The sequence below is a fragment of the Primulina eburnea genome, chromosome 9 (genome assembly GCF_022965805.1).
Source record: "Primulina eburnea isolate SZY01 chromosome 9, ASM2296580v1, whole genome shotgun sequence".
Taxonomy (NCBI): Eukaryota; Viridiplantae; Streptophyta; class Magnoliopsida; order Lamiales; family Gesneriaceae; genus Primulina; species Primulina eburnea.
Genome location: NC_133109.1, coordinates 28,973,932 through 28,998,563, shown reverse-complemented (window position 1 = coordinate 28,998,563; position 24,632 = coordinate 28,973,932). Strand labels below are relative to the sequence as shown.

The 24,632-nt window shown below is 33.1% G+C and overlaps 3 protein-coding genes across 11 annotated transcripts in view; 2 read left to right on the top strand and 1 right to left on the bottom strand.

Moving 5' to 3' along the window:
• LOC140841491 (uncharacterized) overlaps positions 1–12,957 on the top strand; it is a 32,255-nt gene extending 19,298 nt beyond the window's left edge. Inside the window, exons 2-4 of one of the 5 annotated variants that reach the window (XM_073208965.1) lie at positions 5,879–6,039; positions 10,581–12,310; positions 12,392–12,957. In XM_073208965.1, coding sequence (XP_073065066.1) covers positions 11,548–12,310; positions 12,392–12,684 — 1,056 coding nt within the window. In that variant the 5' untranslated portion in view covers positions 5,879–6,039; positions 10,581–11,547 and the 3' untranslated portion in view covers positions 12,685–12,957. Of the gene's footprint in view, positions 1–132; positions 211–415; positions 3,112–5,540; positions 6,040–10,580; positions 12,311–12,391 lie in introns of those variants that run through there. The other 4 variants (XM_073208966.1, XM_073208967.1, XM_073208968.1 and 1 more) reach the window with 4 other exon arrangements.
• LOC140841492 (uncharacterized) overlaps positions 1–23,993 on the bottom strand; it is a 36,466-nt gene extending 12,473 nt beyond the window's left edge. For 2 of the 5 annotated variants that reach the window (XM_073208970.1, XM_073208972.1), the window contains exon 1: positions 22,783–23,993. In XM_073208970.1, coding sequence (XP_073065071.1) covers positions 22,812–23,711 — 900 coding nt within the window. In that variant the 5' untranslated portion in view covers positions 23,712–23,993 and the 3' untranslated portion in view covers positions 22,783–22,811. Of the gene's footprint in view, positions 1–14,229; positions 14,248–17,403; positions 17,671–20,027; positions 20,309–22,782 lie in introns of those variants that run through there. The other 3 variants (XM_073208973.1, XM_073208971.1, XM_073208969.1) reach the window with 3 other exon arrangements.
• LOC140840867 (uncharacterized) lies at positions 10,772–11,503 on the top strand. The gene has a single exon (XM_073208028.1). It carries the CDS (start codon positions 10,772–10,774, stop codon positions 11,501–11,503), a length of 732 nt encoding a protein of 243 aa, XP_073064129.1.
• Positions 23,994–24,632: the final 639 nt, after the last annotated feature.

Genomic DNA, 24,632 nt, shown 5'->3' with positions numbered 1-24,632 from the left:
CATTCAATGTACAAATATGTTTTCTTGTTGGAAGGGAAGAAGATAGTCTTGATGTGCTTATGTCTTTATGTTTAAAATATGAAGGTATAGATGGGGGAATATTGGATAGTAAAGTAAGGGTTCAATGTCAAGGACAAAGAGTGGCTTGAACTGAAGCTTCCGGGGGTATCATGTCAACATTCAGATTTTATTGAAGCAAACCTTCCGGGGGTATCATGTCTTTGAACCTAAGTATCTGATGAGATTTTCATCATGTGTGTACTTGAGTGCCTATCAAATGACACGAAAACAAATAATCTTTAGTTTATTAGTTTAAATTCACTACAATATTATTGCGTTTCCTTTTTTATTTATTATACTTAATTTCAAAGTACGCATAAATAACCATCTTGATACTTAATCCGTTCAAGCATAGGCCTTTATAGCTAAGGGCATGCGTTTCGTCGGAGGGCTGCGTCTTATCTTATGTCAAGGTGTGATGGTCGAGCCTTCTCATGGTTAATGAACTACACAATCTTTTGGATGTGTAATGGTGTATGGATTATGATGAAGGATAGCTAAAGCATTTTTATTAGAGCGATTGGAAGACATATCTTTGATTAATAGATGAGGGTGAACAAGCCGTAAAGGTGTGAATCACATTTTCAATAATGCTGAGAAAGCATAGTTGGACCAAGCCTTCATGATTTGAAAGTTGGCCGGGTTGAGCTCATTATCCAAAAATGAGCTAATAGAAATTCATGTGGATTTTGATCGTATAATTTATTCAAAAAGTATTGGTGACTAAATCTTATTACTAGTGACAATCTTATTACTAGCCTTAAACCTTGCCATTTCATGTTTCCCATTTGTTGACTTACCGGTATTTAATCTTGCCTGAAAGCTTAGCTTATGGTTAGGAAAGACAATCGGAACTGTTGTGTGATAATTGGTTGAGATTTTTTCCTGGTTACATGGGTGCACAAAGATGGAGATGCAAAAGCATCAAAATTTTTTAAATTTATTTTAATTCACACAGATAATATTGTTAAAAGATTTGAAGTGCTAACATTGGCCTTTCATGAAAACCACGAGATATTATCACTTAATTTAACGAATATTGATATAATATGCACTATATAGTGAGTCACATTGTTATCCTGGCAGTGCATAAATATCTGATTGAGTTACCGCTTGCATACTCCCTAAAAGCAACAGATGACATTCATTTATTTCTAAAGAAAATTTAGTACGTATATAAAACTTCAAATTGATTATTAATTATTTTACCCTTCTGAAATGATTGTTAGGCAGTTTGGTGATAAAGATGTGTTGCCTGGAAAATTTGTTGGATATTAGAGAAAATAATATGTTAGTGATATATTCACTTATTATCTCACCAAAGTCGAGAATTCAATGTAAGAGGCCTCGGTAGTGGAGTAGAACTTAACTATTGTTCATGTTAAAACCGTACCATTCTAATCAAATCTGACCAAGTCGAATGATTATCTTTTATTACATTCCTTATCTTTTTACTTTCTTATTCTTTTCGGACATACAATTTTATCATTTTGTCAAGTTACGCTCTCAAAATCATATTTGGTCTGGTCTAAACTGTGGATGGTGTTAATAATGTATGGAATTCTTTTCTTATTAATAATCGTGTCAAATATTGCTTTTTATTGAACGAGAATTATTGCTATTATAATGGTAATAATCACTTATGAAAAACATATTTTGTGGTAATTATTCTACTTCTAGCCATAGCTCTAGTATTCGGTGGTAATATAGATTTAGATTTGAATGAATAAATGTAGTTCGATAATTTTAGACCTGGTACAGCAATAACTTTTACAACTTGTATTGGATTATTACTTCAAAAATGATTTGGCAATATTGCGTAATGCAGAATTATTATTTAAGTCAATGTTTCAAAAGCTAAAACTAATACTTCTTATCTAAAATTATTGATATTTTTTCAGAGCAATTGTAATCTTTAGGTATTGATAAAAATATACGTATGGGGGATGATATACCATGTCACTACATAATTCACTTATTGCTATTATTGGGCAACGTTTGACTCGAGTTTTAAAATAATTGAAGTTTTATATCCTTCTGTTGTTCCAATGTATTCACCATTGATTATTCCATCCTATTAATCAAGCAGTGCCTTACTTAAGAAAAATCCAAACTCGTATACGCAAACAGGAATATCTTGTCCATAGTCGCATTTCATTTTCAATCCAAATCTAGTGAAAACCGAGTTCCCTCAAATTTTAAACCAAAATGATGTTCAATGTACAAAAGAAAATAGTATGGTCTTTTGATTCGTTGCAAGCTCTAAATGCACATGCCAGTTAGGGCTTAGATCTTGTAATATTTTTATGATGTTCTACGAAGTTCGAGTAAATGATGCAGGTCTGTGACTTGTATTAGTTGCATGAATCGTTTCTTTAATTTTGACTTTTCTGCTTTCTTATACAACAGTTGAGCAAAACCCAAGGACCCTAAGATTTCATGCTCTCTAATATGTTTGCTGCAAAAGCCTTGATGAAATTTATACAACAGTTGAGCAAAACCCAAGGACCCTAAGATTTCATGCTTTCTAATATGTTTGCTGCAAGTGTCTTGATGAAATTTAAAGAATAACAAAATTAACTGTAGACATTGAATGATGGAATTTATAATGGATTTCATTAAAATGGGAGATTTGCCAGATTGATCTATGAGCTAAATTTAGATGGGGAAATTAAAAAGAAATTGATGAAAAGCTAGAAACTAACAAGGATTAATTGTTTATTTGTTGTGTTGTGGATCTTTCATTGGTCAAAGCTTTTGTCTTTTATAATTTATAACTGGATCGCCAGGTAACCTCGTCTTTCCATCACGCCTGATATTTCTTCCTCAATGCCCCACACGTGCTTTACTAAATAAGATGTCTGGAATACCCATTCTCTATGGTAACAAGGCTCCTTTTTAACTCTCGGTCCTCCCTTTCCCTCTGAAATAACTAATTGCGAATAATTAATGTGCTAGTCAGATTTTTTCCATTTGACTTCTGAAATGATTTCTGGCATTTTCTTTTTTAACGGTCTTCTGTAATAACTTTGGGATTACCTAAGAGTTTTATTAAATATTATTACTATTTGTTAAGAATCTTAACACTTAACAGAGACAAAAACACTGTCATGGTTTTTTTTCTTTTTCTTTTTTTATTTTATCATCTTAAATTGTATTATATTTCCTCTCTCCTTTTCTTTTTTTCATTATTTCAAATTGTAGTTTAGTCCCTGATTAATTTTTACTATTATGGTACACCTCCATTTAAATATAATAATTTAAAATTGCAGTATGATCATTTACTACCTTTTATTACCCCTACTTAAATAGAAATCGAATTAATTATAAAAAAACTATACAAGCACGCAACACGGCGTTGGTGAACTAGTTTTAATAAACGTTGTTGAACCCCATAATATTAAAATATATTGGAAACATTTCCTATCAATGATTCTATTTATTTAGTGGTTATGTGCAATTAAATTATCTTGTCTAATGAAAAATCATTGCCTTCCATGTGAAACAAAAGATTTTATTAGTGGGGAAAAATCGTGATCTAGGTGAAATAGATATTTGCAACAAAATCAATTGATTTGCATGCAGTCATACCTGTCTATGCCCTAATACTTCATACAGTTTAAAGTGAGCTGATGATGTAACACGAACTTTATTTCTTCCTCATACAAAGTACCTATGAGTAACCCCCTCTACGTTTGAAGATTCTTAGATACTTCAGCGTTATCATCAACTCTAGCAAACTTAGAAACATTGCTTGTATGCATTGAAGATAATTGCAAGGTTTCAGGATTTACTGGGTAAAAACACTGTCCCATCCCACGCATTATTTGCAACAAAAGAAGTGGATATAGACAATAGGATTAAAGCAGGGTGGATGAACGATGTCATCAAGAGTTTATGCGATGAAAGGATGTCTGCAGATTGAAAGGAAAAAGTTTAAAAGAGTATTGTTTTGAACAACTATGCTTTATGGCTCAGAGTGTTGGGCCACTACAGTACTATATACGCATAAAATGACGGTAACAAAGATGCGTATGTTAAGATGGATGTGTGGCAAAACATACATTGATAAAATTATGAATGAAATGATTATGAGCTATTTAGGTCTAGCGCTAATAGCCCCTATAGATGATAAGATTAAGGACAACTGTCTAACATGATTTAGTAATGTGAAGAAATGTCCAAACATGGCTTCAATCTGACATATCTTAGATTGACAGGTTAATGGAAGAAGTAGAAGGTGGGGTATGTCCTGAAAACTTGGATAAAGGTGATTAAGAAAGATATCTTAGATCTTGGTTTAAGAGGTGACATTTGGGAAAATCACTTAGTTTGAAGAACTAATATCTACGTAATTTTTTGTGGCAATTCACTTACATGTGGGAAAGACATTGTTTGCCAAACTTCGCCTACCTTTTTGGTGGCAATTCACTAGCATGTCTTTGTTTTTGTTAATGTTGTTTTAGGTGTTAAAGAGGTTTTGCAAATGGGGGTGAGTTGTGTGTTTGTATCACATATTCTCGTGTTTATATCACATATTCTCATGTTTATATTGTGTAGCCTAGGTGTCAAAAGTGGGTGTCAAGATAGTCCGAGGCCTTTCTGTCTACTTGTAACTTTGATTCTTCGATAGTTTTTTTCTCAACATGCAACAGAAGCCCAAATGCCTCCATTCCTTATCATCTCTTCATGTTCCTCCATTTCTGCATTGTTTTTAATTTGTTTTGTTCATAGACGACACTGTCATCTCTATCGATCTTGCATCAACCTAGTTTGGGCTTCCTTGAATTAATTATGGTTATACTCTTCATGGATTGACTTTACATGTAAGAAGTCTTTATGCGTGTCCTTGGTATCTCTATGGGAAATATCACTCCCTTTATGTTCTTCGCTTGATTTGTATTCAACTTGTCTAGTGTTGCTATAAGCAGATATTATCCCAAGAGCAGGGTGGCATGATTTCACTGAAAGTATGTCAGAGGTTCATTTGTAGCGCATTTATAGTTCCTTCTAGAGCATTGCAATGTGTTGAATGTGCTAGATTCCCAGCCATGCATATCCTTTAGTTATTTTCAGTCCCAAACACATATTATACGTTATCGGGTAAAAGTAGATCTCCTTGGCAAGATGCTAAATTTCAAAAGCCAATCTGAAGCAAGAGGTCAGTGTGACTGTCCTGATACGGTGTTCCATTGATCTAGTTGTCTAAAGTCTAAACTGATGGAATTTTTTAGTTTCAGTTAGCTTGTGCTAGAACTCCCATAATTTGTTGAAAATCCTCACCAATGATTTACTCTGTTTTTACATTTCCTCTGATTACTAAAATAGCTAGCGGGGACCATTGAAGAAAATATTTACCATTTAAGTCGTGGTTGGTCTTTGCAGTTATGATTCATCTTTAATATACATGAGCTAGAATGCATACTAGTTTTTTCCCTTCAAATACATTTTCATTAATTATTTTGTTTGTTGGCATGTAGGTGGATATTGCACCTGCATACATTAGTGAACACCGTCAAAGATGCATAAATGTTCATGATCATGGCATTCCAATGGATCCACTAAAGAAGAATGTCAAATGTAACTACTGATGTAAAGTAGTTGGTGGTTTCCATCGCCTCAAATGCCATTTGGGAGCGGTAGGAGTGGATGCAATGCCTTGCCATGAAGATTCGTCGGAGATGGATGTAAAAAAAGTGTAGGTAGGTTCTTCTATGGATCAGGCCATCAATTTAAAGAAGTTGAAGAGACTTTCTTCCTGGAGATGGTCAGTTACTTTTTTGGGCATGGGATGAATAATATTCCCAGTCTTAAGGAGTTGAAAGGATGGATCTTGGAGGATTCATTATTAAATATGCAACTATACGTCGAGGAAATGAGAAAAAACATGGGAAACTACTGGTTGCAGCATCTTGTCAGATGGTTGGATTGATTCAAGTGGTCGAAATCTCTTGAATATTTTGGTCTATTTTCCACGAGGTGTGATTTATCTAAAATTATTAATTTAGTCCCTCTTGTCTTTTTCCTTTTTTTTTCATTATTTCAAATTTCACTTAGCCTCTCGGTGATTTTTACAATGATAGTAGGACCCCATTTAAATATATTAATTTAAAATTACAGTATCACCTTTCACTATTTTTACCATTATCATAGTATTTCATTTGAATAGAAATCAAATTGATTATAAAAAATATTGTTCAGGCATGCAATACTTGAATTGGTTAATATATTGCTAACAAATTCGTAGTAAGGATTTATTTATTAAGTGGTGATACGCAATTAAATTATTGTCTAATGAAAAATCATCGTCTTCCATATGAAATGAAAGATTTTATTAGTGGGAAAAATCATGATCTGGGTGAAATAGATATTTGCGACAAAATCATTTGATTTGTGAGCAGTCATACCTGTCTATGCACTAATACCTCATACAGTTTAGAGTGAGCTGATTATGTAATACAAACTTTATTTCTTCCTTGTAAAAAAGTACCTCTGAGTAAACCACTTCACATTTGAAGATTGTTAGATACTTCAGCATTATCATCAACTCTAGCGAACTTAGAAACATTGCTAGTATGCATTGAAGATAATTGCTGTTAGATACTACAGCACTATCATCAACTCTGGCAAACTTAGAAACATTGATAGTATGCATTGAAGATAATTGCAAGGTGTCAGGAGACCCAAAAAAACTACCCCATCCCACACATTATTTGCAAAAAAAGGAGTGGATTCTCGAGCACCCGTACCAGTCTGTTCCTTGATACTTCATACGGTTTAGAGGCCTCTAATGATGTGATGCAAACTATATTTCTTCCTTATATAAAGTACGCTTGAGTAACCCTTCTCCACATTTGAAAATACTTAGATACTTCAGCATTATCACGAATTCTAGAAGACTTGGAAACATTTTGTAGTATGCATTGCAAATAGTTGAAAGGTGTTGGGGGACCGGTTTCAAAACACTTCCCCATCCCACGAACCCACCCTCAAAGGCGTCCTCCTTAAGTTTGTTTTTGTGGCTCTCACTTCCCTTCAATAACTCGGGGAATTGGATTTAAAATATATGCTTGCTTTCCATACACAAAACTCCTTGACCTCCAAAACAATTCCTAATTTTTTCGGTCGGGAAATTACTTGGATCGTAAAAAATCACATGGTGTGATTTCATACATAGTGATTAACACCCAGAGCATATGAATCACATGGTGTGATTTCATACATAGCGATTAACACCCAGAGCATACGTCGATACAATCAAAATCGATATTCTTGGTTTAACATAAAACTTATTCATTCTATTGTCAGACTCTTTATCGGTAACCTCTACATTCAGTATTTCACCATAAGCTCCATTTACGTCACTAGTTCAGTTATCATAGTGATAGTCAACTCTTCAGAAATTTTCCATAACTAGGGATACTTGAAATCTAGCTAAAGATATACTAGGGAATTGGTTGATTCTTTTTGAGTAAATGGCTCCTGATACATGAATTCAGTTTCTCTTCATATTTAAAATCGTATATAAAGCAATAGAGATTAGATTAAGGCATTAAGCTTGTTGATGTTATTTTTCATTGAGTTGAAATTATTTTAGACTGTTTAGACGAAGCGCTGAAAAATAATAAGGGCATGAAGTACCTGAAGCTCGATGAAATTGTACATGTGTGCTTTCATTGTATGGCCTCAAGTGTTTGATTTTTTCAGAACCTTAGTGCTTAAAAAATATTAAGCAAATCTATGATGAATTTATTTGCGGTTTTTCGGTTTTAGATGAATTTAGTGATATCTTTTGTAGGAAGTTGTGATGATGCCAATGTACACTCATGCTAAAAAAATATGCAGTGTCAGTGTATAAGAGATTTTTGACTGTTCAAACAAAGTTTTAAAGACATTTGATTAAAAAAAAATTGCCTTACTTTAATGTTTTGCTAGACTTTGTTTTCGTCTCTTTATTTCTTTAAAATTTCTTTTTTTCATTCCAAACTATTTTTTGTTGTAATCTAAGAAATGTTTATCAGTTCATAGATATTGGAAAAATTGTCTTTTCCGAAGAAAATTTTGGTGCTTTAATGATGATATGACCTAATCGTATGGTGAAACAAGTTGGAGAATGGATTTGGCAAGTACTTTGTGGTTATTAAAACTTTATTTATATGTAGATCTTGCCACTTCGATCGTGTAAAATTAATATTTCCACTTTCTCTATTAGTATGGATTGGATTATCTTTCTTATTGGAGTTCGTCCATTTTCAGTTTAACAATATAACTAGAAATGACTGCTTAATGATTCTTGTATATCATTGTATTTTCTTACCTTCATAGTTCCAAAGGAATTGTGGCACTCTTTTTTAAAATATGATTTTTTAATGGTTGTTTGGGGGCAGTGAGGGGACTGGACTAAACACCTCTAGTGTATTTCTTTGTTCATTGCTTAGCCCATTTATTGTTTTATGGCCCAAAATCCAAATCCTAATCTTGCTTGTAAATTAATGTTGAACGGGCAATAAAAGGCAACAATTCTACCTCACATTTCGACACATGTTGGATAAGTAATAGACAAACAGATTTACGTTATTAATCACTTCTGTTGTACTTAGCACACTAATCATTATCGTGTTACTTTCACATTGGAGTCTTATCCCATTTCTTCATCAAGGGCGGAGAAAAAAAATTATCTTAAGATTTTGATCCACATTCGGAGCCGGTAATCGAAATTAAACTTGGTGCAATGAATTCTTCATTTCTTGTATTTGATACTCAATTTGAATGAACTTGATTGCATTTCGTTCTTGTTTGTTATTCGGCCTATATGTTTTTTTATGTTTCTGAACTGTTTTCGTGGGCGTCCAATTGCCAGAGCTTAATTGGAGGTTCTGCTTTTGGCCCTTTTTTTTCTCTTGAAGAGATCAAGGTTGATCTGTAATAATTTTTTATTGCAGGCAATTAGGGTTATATATCTTAACAATAGCCCATGGATCTGACAAAAATATGCAAATCTTGTGTAAATTTTTTTTTTTCAAAATTGTGATTGAATAAGTATTGAGTTAGAGATGTAGATTGCCATTTATATCTGATTGAAATCATGAAATACTATCTACCAAAGCAATGCTGACAATTTACGCTTGTGTTTTTGTTACTAATGAATGCAAAACAGCGACTGTGGGATAAGTACGCAATTGATTATTGGTTTCAAAAGGTTATTTGGATACTAAATTCGGAAATACGGAAGCGCTAAGTGGAATCTTTTAATGTGATATTTAAAGGTCTCTGTAGTTTAATTTTTGATGCAAGCATTCGTACAACAATTTTATTTCTTATTTAGCACTTATGGATACGATTGGGGAAAATAAATGAGGCGAACTTAAGTTGAGAATTTGATGGAGTAAACATTGATTAACCCAAATTTCGTTTTAGTTTATTACAGTTCTAGACAAGGTTCAGTTTCCCCAATTCGTAGACCATGTCCCTGAGAAATATATCGATAAAAAACATTGTTTGCCAAACATCGCCTACCTTTTTGGTGGCAATTCACTAGCATGTCTTTGTTAATGTTGTCTTAGGTGCTTATGGTTCTGCAAATGGGGGTGAGTTGTGCGTTTATATATTCTCATGTTTTTTTGTGTAGCCTAGGTGTCAAAAATGGGTGTCAGGATAGTCCGAGGCCTTCCTGTCTACTAGTACCTTTGCTTCTTTGATTGTTTTTTTTGTAAATATGCAACAGAAGCCCAAATGCCTCCATTCCTTTTCATCTCTTCATGTTCCTCAATTTCTGCATTGTTTTTAATTTATTTATCCATTGACAACACTGTCATCTCTATTGATCTTACACCAACCTAAGTTTAGGCTTCTTTGATAAAATTATGGTTGTACTCTTCATGGATTGAATTTACACCTAACAAGTCTTTACATGTGTCCATGGTAGCTCTATCAGAAATCTCTCTCCCTTTGTCCTTCACTTGATTTGTATTCAACTGGTCAGAGACTCAGAGTGTTGCTATAAGCAGATATTATCCCAAGAGCAGGGGTCATGATGTCAATGAAAGTATGTCTGAGGTTCATTTGTAGCGCATTTATAGTTCCTTCTAGATCATTGCAATGTGTTGGATGTGCTAGATTCCCAGCCTGCGTATCCTATAGTATTTTCAGTCTCAAACACATATGATATGCTATCAGATAAAATAGATCTCCTCAGCAAGATCTTAAATTGCCTAGCCAATCTGAAGTAAGAGGTTAGTGTGACTGATATGGTGTTCCATCGATCTAGTTGGCTAAACTGACGGGATATTTTAGTTTTCTGTTGGCTTATGCTAGAACTCCCATACTTTGTTGAAGATCCTCACCGATTATTTACTCTGTTTTTTTACTTTTCCTCTGGCTACTAGAAATGCTAGCCGTGCCCATTGAATAAAATATTTACCGTTTAACTGTGAGTTGGGCTTTACAATTCGATTCATCTTTAATGTACATGAGCTAGAATGTTATGTTTTCATGGAATTATTTTATTTGTTGGCATGTAGGTGGATATTGCAGCTGCATACATCAGCGAACATTTATCTTCAATGATGGCATCTAACGATATAATAAATGTTCATGATCATGGCATTCCGATGGATCCACTAAAGAAGAGTGTCAAATGTGACTACTGTGGTAAACTAGTTAGTGGTTCCATCGCCTCAAATGCCATTTGGGAGCGGTAGGAAATGATGTAATGCCTTGCTTGAAAGTTCCAGCCGATGTGGAAGAAGTATTTGAGGCAGTCTTGCTTGAAAAGAAAATAACTAATTTGAAGAGAAGTTTGAGCGCTCCTAAGGGTAATGTCAACATTAATAAAGCTAATACCCAAGTCGATATATCTGAAGGGGACTGTCTATTAGAAAATTCAGGGTTTAAAAGAGCTTCTTCCATTAAGAAAACAAAGTTTTCTGAAGTTGGCACCAGTAGCCATGAAAATTCGTCGGAGATGGAGGTAAAAAAAAGTGTAGGTAGGTTCTTCTATGGAACAGGCCATCCATTTAAAGACGTGGAAGAGACATTCTTCCTGGAGATGGTCAGTTGCTTTTTTGGGCATGGGCCAATTATGAATAATATTCCCAGTCTTAAGGAGTTGAAAGGATGGATCTTGGAGGATTCATTATTAAACATGCAACTCTACGTCGAGGAAATGAGAAAGACATGGGAAACTACTGGTTGCAGCATCTTGTTAGATGGTTGGATTGATTCAAGTGGTCGAAATCTCGTCAATATTTTGGTCTATTGTCCTCGAGGTGTGATTTATCTAAAATCATCAGATATATCATCTTTTGTGGGCAATGTTGATGCCATGCAATTATTCCTTGACGAAGTTCTTCAGGATGTTGGAGTCGAGAATGTTGTTCAAATCATTACATATTCAACATCTGTTTCTATGAATTTAGTTGGCAAGCGACTAGTGGAAAAGTAAAGCATTTTTTTTGGACTGTAAGTGCATCCACTTGCATCGAGTTGATGCTAGAGAAATTCAAAACGATGAGTTGCATTGAAAATGCATTGGCGAAGGCTAGAGTTATCATAGAGTTTGTTCGGAATCATGCCAGTGCTTTAAAACATTTGAAAGATTTTGTTTGCATTCAGAAGCTAGTCAGACCATCCAAAATCAAGTCAATCGTTCCATATTTAACACTCGACAGCATCGTTTCAAAGAAGGAACTTTTGAAAGCATTCTTTGTTTCTAGTGACTGGAAAACCTCGGGAATGTCAACTTTAACCGAAGGCAAACAAGTTGCTGGCTTGGTAAAGAACACTTTCTTCTGGAAAGAGGCGACGATGGCTTTGAAGGCATCGATGCCTCTTGTATGTGCATTAAACTCTGTGTATAATACCAATAAGCCGCAAACTGGTTTCATTTCCAAAATAATTTCTCAGGTCAAGGGAAAAATCAGAGTGGGGTTTAACCACATGGAATCTCATGACATGCCGTTTTGGAGAGAAATAGACGAGATTTGGAAAAACCATCTGCACATTTCCCTTCATTCTGCTGGCTACTTTTTGAACCCGAGATACATGGAGTCAAGTAGCTCTGATCCAAACATTGTCGAGGATATGAACCTTTGCATGATGCTTATGGGTAGAGATCCCTGCGTTCAAGATTTGGTACAGCACCAACTTAAAAAGTACCAAACAAAACTAGAGCTCCAAATTGAAAAGCACCGGAAAAGAAAACAGATTTCTGGTGAAAGTACCAGCAACCCCCTAGTGTATTTTCCTCCAGGTCTTTGCGATAACCTTCTGTGTACTGATGCCATTTTTCCACTAAAAGTCAATCTGCCTAACTTCCAAACGTTTTCTGCAGAAACTTGGTGGTCAATTCATGGTGTAGAATATCGTGAATTGCAGAGATGTGCTATTCGCATTCTTAGCCAAACTTGTGATGGTGCCTCAAAGTTCAACCTCACGAGGAGCTTTGCAGAGCTGATGCTGACGAATGGAGATGAGCAAATAGAGATAAAAGCTTTGACTGATTCGACGTATGTTCATTACAACATGAGGCTTCAAAATTTTGATGACAGTAGAGAAAAAGGGATCACCATTGATGAGATTGATCCACAGAGTGGTTGGAAGTATGATTTGGAGGGCCACAAATGATTAAAGGGCTTAACTGAACTTGATTATGAAGTTTAGATATTATGTTGTTTCTTTTGTTTTTATTTAATGATGTTTTAATGTTGATTTGGTGTTTCTTGGGACCAATTGATGAATTAATTGATTGTTTAATGATTTATGCTTGGTGACATTTATGTTGAATTTGTGGCACTGAGCTTCTTGGCAATGGTGTTTGCCTCAGTATGGTGTAGTCTACTGCATACGCAACTAAATGAAATTTTTTGTTCTATTTTCTGCAATATGGTATAAGAATTTCAATATTATGTAGATTCTTGCCGCAACAATTTTTTATACCATAGGGTGAGGAATATTCTTTTTAAACTTTATTTTTAACTTCCCACACCCACATTACTGAGATTTGATTCAAACTGCTATTATAGTAGTAGTTAAATATGAAAACATAAAAAATATGAAAACGTATAATAAGTTAATGACGTTATTCTTTAGCAAAAACTCACGAGTTCCCATCGAGAAGCATGTTTTTTATATATACTAATGCATTTTTTAAATTAATTTGATTTATTTTTAATAAAAATAATATAGTCATATTGTAATTGAAGTAATTATATTCACATAAGATTCATGTCATAGTTATAAAAACTAATGAATAGTCATAGTTCAATTTAAAATAATATAATAAAAAAGAAAAGAAAAAAGAAATAATCATCGTGTCTCTATTTTTTGTCTGGATTATATATTCTTAATATATATATATATATAAATATATATATAGTCTTGAGTAATATTGGTTATTTTTTTCAATATATATATATATATATATATATATATATATATATATATATATATATATATATATATATATATAAAACACATTTATTTGGTTACTAATAATGCTAATTATGAGAGAATTATCAGAGTTTATCTTCCCAATCTATTAAATTTGGAAAGAAAAAAAATAACCAATATTACTCAAGTCCCAATATATATATATATATATATATATATATATATATATATATATATATATATATAATTGTACTGTGCAGTTGGAAGTAACTTTATATATATATATATATATATATATATATATATATATATATATTATATATATATAGTACTGTGCAGTTGGAAGTAACTTTATATATATATATATATATATATATATATATATATATATATATATATTATATATATATATATATATAATTGTACTGTGCAGTTGGAAGTAACTTTCTGCAGAACAGTTTCTCCTCTTACAAAACCATCTATAACTTTCACATATTCTCTCGATTCCAATTTTTTCGTGTTCTTTACTCCAGTGCTAACTGTTAGAAACAATGCTAATAACAGTAGCGTAGAAACGAATTCGTAAAGATAAAACAGTAATAGAAACAAGTGTTATGTTTACAGTAAGAATATCGTGCCAAGGAAATAAAAACCAAACTAAGGCCTGTAGCATGTACAGTTTCCTTAAAACAGATTCGCCCCCTCCGGTGTGTGCTTCGAGATTTCAGCGGACGTCTGTTTCCCAGGATACAACGGAACAACCAGAAGTGACTTAGCACGAAGCACTACTACGGCGAACTGAAAACATACATTTATTTTATCACCGAGATTTAACGGATGCCAAATAGAAAGATAACAATATGTAATGCAAGAGAGTGCTTGAAAGAAATAAAATTTTCATGTGTTTGAAATGAGGAAATTAACACACTATTTATAAGCCCAAAATGCACACCAAGATCGTGCAAGATTAATTAACTCAATTAATCTTCTCATTAGCTCAAGAATATGAAGAGCCAAAACTCTTCAATTAACTCAAGAATGTGGAGAGCCAAAAGACACTCCCACATTCATGAGACATAATTTTTATTCAACCTCTAAATTTTATTAAAATTTTCAGCAATCCCCCACATGAATGAAAATTGATACAAATCTTAGTGGCAAAGTTCTATAGTTGAATCCTGCATATGATAGGTGGTTGTTACCCTTTTGAACCTTCCCTCATGAAATATATTTGCTTTACTAGCTGACCAGTAGACATGAAGCCCTTGAACTGTTATTCTGTTTATGTAAATTAAGATATACTTCACACAAGACTCTCTCTGATACTATTCAGTTCTCATGATTGTGTTCGTTTTGGCCATGAACACACGCCTGGTTCTCAAGAGAGTCTAGAATTGAGCCCTGCAATTCCTTCGAAGCGGCCTCACTTCTCTCTCACATAGGTGATTCTATATTGCTTCTTATCAGAATCATTAAAAGGCGTAAGCTTATCCTCAACATTCACTGTTTCATAATAGGAATGGACTAGGGATAACCCCACAGTGATATACCAAATCAGTGCGATTAGGTTGTCCCATTAAACCTAGTTCTTGGGATCTCCAGTCAGCGTAGGTGGGTTTTCCTTCGCACCAATTTATACTATAGGCTTGAGCCTCATTCCCCTTGACGATTTCGCAACTAACTCTCTGTTTAACCCCTTGGTCAGAGGATCCGCTATATTATCCTTTGACTTTACATAGTCAACAGAGATAACTACAGTTGAGAGTAGTTGTCTAATGATATTATGTCTACGACGTATATGCATAGACTTACCATTATACATATTATTTTGTGCTCTTCCAATCGTAGATTGGCTATAACAATGTATACATATAGCCGGCACTGATTTTTCCCATCCATGAACATCTTCTAATAAGTGACGCAGTCATTCAGCCTCTTCAGCACACTTGTCAAGAGCTATAAACTCAGATTCCATCGTGGATCTGGATCTTACAGTTTGTTTAGAAGATTTCCACGCAATTGTTGCACATCCTAAAATGAATACAAATCCACTTGTAGATTTTGATTCTTTCATATTAGATATCCAATTTGCATCATTGTATCCTTTAATAACAGCAGGATATCTGGTATAGTGCAAGCCCATGATCACGAGTGAACCTTAAGTATCCTTAGCAATCTGATAATTGCTTTCCAGTGTTCAACTCCTGGATTACTCGTTAATCTACTCAATTTGCTTACTGCATAAGCTATGTCTGGTCTTGTACAACTCATTAAGTACATCAGACTTCCAATTATTCGAGAGTATTCTAATTGAGACATACTCTCACCTCGATTTTTTGATAGATGTTGACTGGTATCTTATCGAGGTTCTAGCCAATGCAGAGTCATCGTTATTGAATTTTTCAAGTATTTTATCAACATAATGTGACTGACTTAGGACTAGCCCTTCTGATGTTCTATGAATTTTAATTCGAAGGATTACATCGGCTAAGCCCAAATCTTTCATGTCAAATCTTGAGTTCAATAACTTCTTGGTGGATTTGATTGTCGTCAGATTCCTCATCGCTTAGAGAAACATTAAGTCCTTTATTCTTGAGAGATCTGTTCGTACATTCGTTGACATAATGTCCAAAGGCATTGCACTCTCTCCATTGCACATAGTAATATCTTTTCGGATTAAACTTGTTCTTGCCTTCATTCTTTTGCTGAAACTATCGTTGGGCAGGAAACTTCTATGGTTTTTTAGAAGCAGTGATACTGGGTAATTTGGATGGTTGTTCAGTTTTTTTTGTCTTTAATCCTTTTCAAATAATCTTCAAACTTCTCCGTAATATAAGAGATAGAGTTCTCACAAAGATCCGACTCATTAACTTTTGGTGCAGTTGAAAAAAAACATTAAATGAGTCATTTGATACCTGAAAAGCGATCAGTCTTATCCTTATCTTTCTTCTACATATCCATATTCATCTTGAAGGTGCGAGAAGTGAGCTATCAGATCTTCCAGTGCAAGTTGAGTTGTATCTTTTGCTTCATCAATTGTACAAAGTTTTGATATTAAATCATTCGAGCAGTGATCTGAGTACTTTGCTAACGAGATATTCATTCGAGATTGGATCACCTAGACTGAATGCTTCGTTGGAATCAAAGATTGTTACAGTTTCTTTCATCCTCAAATTCTCAAATTCGGATGTCAGTACTCTCAACTTTGTTCTTCGCAAACTTTCATATCCTTTACAATGTTTTTGAAGGATTTCCCACGCATCCTTAGCTAATACACAGTTTGTAATCAAGCTGAACATATTTAGGTCGACTGAGGTGAAAATGACATTTAAGGCCTTTGAATTGTCATTTGAAACTTGTACTTCTTCAGCTATTCATTCGTTTTCAGGCTTTATCAGGCTATCATCATCTTCATTTATTCTTTTCGGTGGATTCCATCCGCTAATAACTCGTTGTCATACTCTTTCATCAATGGATTTAATGTATATTCTGATCTTGGCTTTCCATAGACTATAGTTGGATCCACCAAAACAGATGGCCGAAGTGCTACATTTGCAAATTATGCGTCCATTAATTAAGCAAATTTTTTAAAAAATAACCAGAATAACACTTAATATATCACGCATAGGCTCTGATACCACTTGTAAAGGTTTGTTCAACATAAAAGTATAGAAACTATTCAATTGGTCTATATCATATTTAGGCGTTGTGCGAGGTGTCGGCAACGCCTATCCACATATGCAATGGAATATTTCAATTAAGCACACAATTCAACTTTAATAAATAAAGTATGTTGGATTAGAATATGCACAAGTATTATAAATACTTGTGTAGTGTCTCATGGAAAAATAATTAAAAGAAAACCAACTTGAGTTTAAAAAACCAACACTAGTGATTTTAACGAAAACTAATTTCCTCAACATATGGAGAAAAAAATTGCTTTCTAAAAAAATAGTCAAACTAAAACTTATTCAAGAAAGCAAAACACGGTGTCGAAAACTGGAGTAATAAAAACACGATCTTCAGCCGACACTTCCATGCCTTGTTATCTGCAGATGTATCACAATCACGGCAACACGTAAAACAACATTATTCAAAAAAGCAAAGTCCGTGTGAATTGTTTTTCCTCTTTAGTTCACGGCGTGCAAAAGTGCAAAGGTGCGAAGCCACGAAAAGTCTTTTTCCTCAGCTGATTTCCCTTATTTATAGCCTCCTTGTCTCCTAGGGTTTATATCAAAAAAGAATCATACAAAATATGGAAACAAAACTTTTGTCAGAAATAAACTCTTTTTAAATAATGATATCATATCATAAAATTCTTATCATAATTATCACATATATAGAAAGGAAAAACCCATAATTAATTATTTTACACAATCATATAAATAAGAAAAATATCATATTAGAAAATAAATTTAATCTTGGAAACAAAGAATTATTTTTCCTTTCAGTTAATATATTGGGTTGATCTGTAACTGATCCAACATAACCCGTTCAATATGGAACCAGTTAATGTGGTTTAGGGTCGGACCAAATCCGATATTCTAATTGAATTTGATTGGTTTTAAACCTTGATCCAGAATCGGAACCAATCCGGTTGGATAACAAGATCCGGTCCGTTCTGATCCAAAATCGCCTCCAATCCAGTCCTGGTCTTTTTAAAAGAATTTTGAATACTTTGTTGTTTAATAAATGTCATTTGCAGTTCCATATATAACAAATACTAATATTTAATTTTCAAATATATTGTTTAATACATGACATATTGTAAGACCGACCGCTTCTCATTTTAGCAAGAGTTATAACTACTGGTAATGAAGCAACTCAAATCTTTTAAATCATAAAACAGCTCAAGCACCACGTTTTGATTGATTTACTCAGTAAAGACAGTTATTGCACCAAAAAATCTTTCTCCAAATAATTGCACTCTTTGCAATCAATGTAAATCGAATATGTTATCTTGGCTCTGGTATCAATTGTAAGACCGAGTTCTTACTGTTTTACCAAGAGATATAGCTAGTGGTAACAGTGCAACACAATTTTTTTAAATCGTACAATAGCTCAAGCACAACGTTCGATTGCTCTACCAAGTGGGGATAATTGTTATACCCAACACATATATTTAGGTATATATTGATTGAAAACAAAAAGTTGATTTCAATCCAATTTCAACTGGATCTATTCCTTTTTAGTCCGGTCAATTCTTGTCCAACCCATTTCTTTTTTATTCGGTTTTAGATTGGATTATATACACAATCCGATAAATCTAGAACCATCTTATTCTGATATGTTATGGATTGGTTTGATTCCATTATTTTATAAACCGGAACCGATAAAATGCCTACAGTGTAAAACATAATTTACTCATGTTAAAAATACCAATAAATAAGAGCATATGTCAAATAAGATATATATATATATATATATATATATATATATATATATATATATATATAACAATTTTAACACAAATCACATATTTTATATTAAAATGAGGCTACATGAAATTCTTAAAGTACTAGTTAAATCAAAGCTAAATTCCAATTCAGCATTAGCCTTCACTAAAAAAATACAAGAAAATTTTTGTGAGACAGATATTCGATTTGGGACATCCATGAAATGTATTACTTTTTATGCCAAAAATATTATCTTTTATTGTAAATATGAAGAGGATTAATTCATCTCACTAATAAAAATTCGTGAGATTGTCTCACAAACTTTCTATTTTGAAAAATATTAGCCAATATATTTTTCCTATTTTAATAGATTCCTTCAACTACCAAATGGATTTTTATGAGAAAATACCCAACACTCTCATATTTTTCTTTGAATGCAGGTACGACATTGTAACTGTTAACATACTGAAATTTGAGCGTGAACCCGAGAATTTCTTATCTCGGGCAGAGAAAGTACAAAGAAACAAATAGATGTAACTAAATAAATTAGGAAAACTACCCGTAGTCAACGAGAGTTGAACCTGAAACCAACAAGTTTCAGGGCCTCAATAATAATCATTAGTTCAAGGCCTCATCGACACTATTTTTCATCTTTATTCGTGTTTTCAAATCACTATTTGGTCTAAAAGACGAAAGATTTGCGGGGAAAATTTGTCCATAACAATACGCTTGTTAAATTACCTTAAAGCTGCTTATATAAAAATTACGAGTTCTACTTAACATAAAGTTCATCGATAAATAATAATAATAATAATAATAATTGTATATAAAAATTTCGGATAATTCAAATTGGATAAGTAAACTATGAGTTCATGTATGTTTAAAACAACAATTTATTGTAGTAGCATTGTTTATAAATTTGGGTAACATGTCATGGTATTTAAATATATATATATATATATATATATATATATATATATATATATTGTAGTAGCATTGTTTATAAATTTGGGTAACATGTCATGGTATTTAATAAACCTGATCAGTCTACTATATATATATATATATATATATATATATTTATTTATTTATTTATGAAAATATATAATTATGATTTTTTTGTTAAGGAATTGCTATTTTATCTAAGAGTTTTGGTGATCGACAAAATTAAAACACCACTTAAATGCTTCAAGAAACAACCGCAATCTTCTGTGTATAACAGGAACCAGTTCAACCATCTAAACTTACAACCGTCTAGTCTTCAACCGCTTGAATTTTAGACCGCCTACCATTGAACCGTTTAAAGTAGAAGAAGTTCAAACTTATAAAGAACTTCCCAACCGGTTGTTCGAAGACTTGAAATCGAGTCATTAAAGAGCTGTTTATTGCTCACTTAATGAAAGATATTCTCTGACTGGTTCAGGACATTCAATGGTTTTGCACCGCTACAAGACAACCATGTTCTGCACCATGACACTTTCTCAGAAAAGAAATATTACTTATATCATAAAGTTTTGATGGTAAAAACACTTGTCATAAAAAAATACTCACCAGTACTAACTCTTCAAGGAACGTAATTCAAAGCTATGCTAGCAAAAATAACATTAAATAATTTGCTGAAAAACATTTAATGTATTTGCAGCTAATAGTGACACATCATTCCAAGATTACAAGTTAACGTTACTCATTTCTTTCCGACCGTTGGAATGACAGCTTATATAAGAAGAGTTGGAAGTATGCAAATAATACACATAATCGTCAAGCTTTCAACAGTGCGATTACTGCAAGCCTGCATACTTAAATAATCTGAGTGCAATCAAAGATCATATATCTCATCGCTCATCAAGCACACACTCAACAGAAAGATATTTGTTCATTCAAAGATCATATTCGTGCTACTAAAACAGATTTTTTTACTTACATCAGTAACCTTTGGTTTTTTGATTAACATTGGTGGGTTCTTAAAATCCAGAAGTGTAAACTGATCAAGAAGAGTTCCAAAACATGTAGTGTGATAAGTCCTGATTGGAGTTGTTGCAAAGAGTTTTGTAAAGTCAAAGTCTTTTAATGGAATCCTTCCTACAGAGGAAGAAGGGGTGACATAGGAGTCTTATCTCCGAACATCCATAAAAATCATGTGTCTTTACTTTTCACAAGCTTTTACATTTCAAACCATATCTTATTGATTAGACTACCAACCGGTTGAAACTGTCATCAGAAATATTGAACCGTTTTTCGCAATTTTCAAGTGATTCATATTTCTAACTATTTGAGAAAAATTTTCAATCGCCTAAAAACGGTTGAAAACAATTTTTAAAAGCAAATATTTTCAAAAGGTTTATTCACCCCCTCTAAACCTTTTCTTGATCCTAACATTTTTGTTATTAATTGTATTTAGATTAATAGTTTCTAAATTGTGATAATATTTTTTGGTTACTAAATTATATTGATATAAAAATGAAAAATAACTTTGATTTATTAATTTTTAAACACTTTATTATTATGTAGTGATTATCATTAAAAAATTATGATTTGAAAAAAGTAGAAAAAAAAAAAAAAACATGCCTCATCATACCCACTCTTCTGTTTTCTCTAGATACCTACTTTTAATTTTAAAAATATTTATTATATCAAATTATATTACGATAACATGTAAATAATTGTAGATAAAAAATTGATAACTATTTTATATAAAAAATTATTTTTAAATTTTTTATAGAAATTAAATCCATTTTTAAATCAACCATATTCTTTGTACTTAAATTTTTCATCATATTTAATAATATTTTCACTTAACTAAAATATTAATTGGACTAGCAATTACTATTTTTTTTTTTGAATATATTCTAAAAAAACGCATAATGAGATATTTGTAAAGTATGTACAAATAAAATACTCAAATAGTTTTAGAAAACTAAATTTATAAATATAGAGAAGAAATTAGTTATTTATAATTTTTAAATTAAATTTTCAACTCAACTATAAATTCTTTATTTGAAGCTTGATTAGATTCTTATTATTTTATCATAATTACTATTTATTTGAATATTTTCCTAAAATACAAAATAGAAATTTGCAAAGTATATGGAGAAAAAAGTATGTAAATAGTTTTAAATAACTAAATAAAAAATAGATATTTTTTATTTTCATTGTAACAAACACTTAATCAATCTTCAATTTAACCATGACGTGTTAACATACTTTTACTATTTTAACTATTCTCGATCGATTTATTACCGTATTGCACGGGGTTTTGATATATATATAAAATATGTCTCCATGATTGCCTATGAAGAACATCAACTAGCTATGGGTGGATTTAATAATGGACACTGAAAACTCAATGGCATTTTTTAATTTCCCCGTGAGTTGTACTGGTGGAAATTAAATGTACGCGTCAAAATCTTAGATACACACACACACACACACACACACATATATATATATATATATATATATATATATATATCATGAAATCTATATAAAATTTAGGAAATTGTAATTTTTATGGACTACTCATGTAATCGTCACATTAACGTCCAGTAAGTACCATATCAGAACAAATACAAAAACAATGGAGTAGATTTTTTGTGATATGGTCTCACGAATTTTTATCTGTGAGACGGGTGAACCATATCGATATTCACAATAAAAAGTAATACTCTTAGCATAAAAAGTAATATTTTTTCATGGATAGATCCGAATAAAATATCAGTCTCACAAAATACGACCCGTGAGATATTCTCACACAAATTTTTGCCAAAATAACTATGATGATAGTAAATTAAAATTGAAAATTAATAACTTATAGACCAAAATATCAATAGACAAATATACATGACAAAAAATACAATTTTATCTGAGTATCGTTAATATTTTTAAAAATTGTCCATTGTATAATTGCCTTTCAAAACTAAAATTAAAACAGATTAATCACCTGGAGAAATCAGGATCATGTTTTGATCTTCATTGGAAAGACCTTAAACCCAGCGCAGTGGTTACATCCAGTTTCCATGCAAACCCTTCGTTTTCCATTCTCCACACGTCGCATACCACAGTTGTCGACCTCTTGGATCCCTGCTGCATCAACCTCACTCGACATGCAAACGACGGCCAGAAATGGGGAAGCTTCTCCTTCACAACCAACCTCACCGCCGTCGCATCATCTTCGCCGCTCTGGATCATCTTTCTGCACGCTTCATTCACCCACACCACCTTGTTGGTGCAGTCAGAAACGAACCCGGGACACGCGTCTATCTCCAGGTTATCGATCTTTTCTCTGTCCGAAAACCCTAAACCTAATCCTGCAGCAGTGTCTGCGTACGCTTCCGTTACACACTCGACGATTATCCACGTTTCGGCCACGGAGCGGGCTCGCTCGGCTGGTACGGCCCTGGAATCTACAGCCTTGTGATTTACGACGCTGTTACATAACTTAGACGACGGATCTGAATCAGGATACATGAATATCGACGTATTTTCCTCCCTTTTCTGAAAACTTATGGTACCGAAAGAAGAATTATCACGATCTTCTGATCTCTCAGGTGCCGGTAGCAGTTGAAGAGTCACCTTATCTTTTCCCTGGGATTCATCTTCGACTCCTGATTTTTCCCCGTCGCTAGTTTTTCTCGTCACCAGTTGCTTGTTTTGCCTACCCCGAACTCTAACGTACCTTCTCTTGGTTCTTCCAGTAGTTTTGGCGAAGCCGTTTCGCCTGTTCTGATCCACCACGCAGCCGGAGATCTGCCGATCATCGGCGACTGGCTTGGGAGCAATTGGCCTGAACCTCAGCATTAGCCAGTTGTTCACCGAGTACTCATCATCCTCCCTCGATTTCGAAGCTTTTCTTGCCTCAAAACCACGCATATATCATTCAATATATCAGCTCGATCGATGCTCAGATATGAACAACGGGAATCTGAAGAAAAGAGAAAGATTAAATGGTGCTACAAGGCCGCAGCAGCAGCAACAAAAGCCAAAAATAAAGGTTGCAATATAAGGACACGTGGGAGGCCATGAAAGGAGAAGATTGATGCAGGAGTGGACCAATAGGAAAGGAAAAAAGAGGACAGACACCTTAGCTAACTCAAGGAATCATCAGAGTGTACTGTCAACGTTCCAGAAATGAGACAGGTGTGTGTTTTCAGTTTGATCTCCATTAATCAAACAAAACTTTGGACGTACCACATTATATAAACATATATTATCCGTTTTATTTATTTGTCCGATCTCTTTAAATTCAGACATATCATGCCGGCGATATGTATGTTGACATAGTAGTATTCCGGTTAAAACCACACTAAATACTCAAAATTAATCGTTAAGATTAAATTTTGAGTAATTAGTGGACAAAGACCTATATAATTAACAAACTCACATGATTGATCCAACCTCGAGTTTAGTTTGGAGGCATCCGTCATTGGTTGTAGAATGATGCGGGTTATGATAAATATGTTGGATTTGTTGGAAATTTGAATCAAAATTATGTCTCATGAATGCGACAGTGTCTTTTGACTCTCCATATTATTGAATTAATTGTGACTCATTATTGTGTAAGTGTCTTTTCACTTTCTACATTCTTGAGTTAATTGAAGAGTTTTGGCACTTCATATTCTTGAGTTAGGAAGATTAATTCAATTAATTAATCTTGCATTACTCTTTGTGTGCATTTTAAGGCCTTATCAATAGTGTGTTCATTTCCTCATTTCAAAATCATGAAAATATTATATCTTTCAAGTATTCTCTCGCATTTCATATTGTTAGTTTTTCATTTGGCATCCGTGAAAT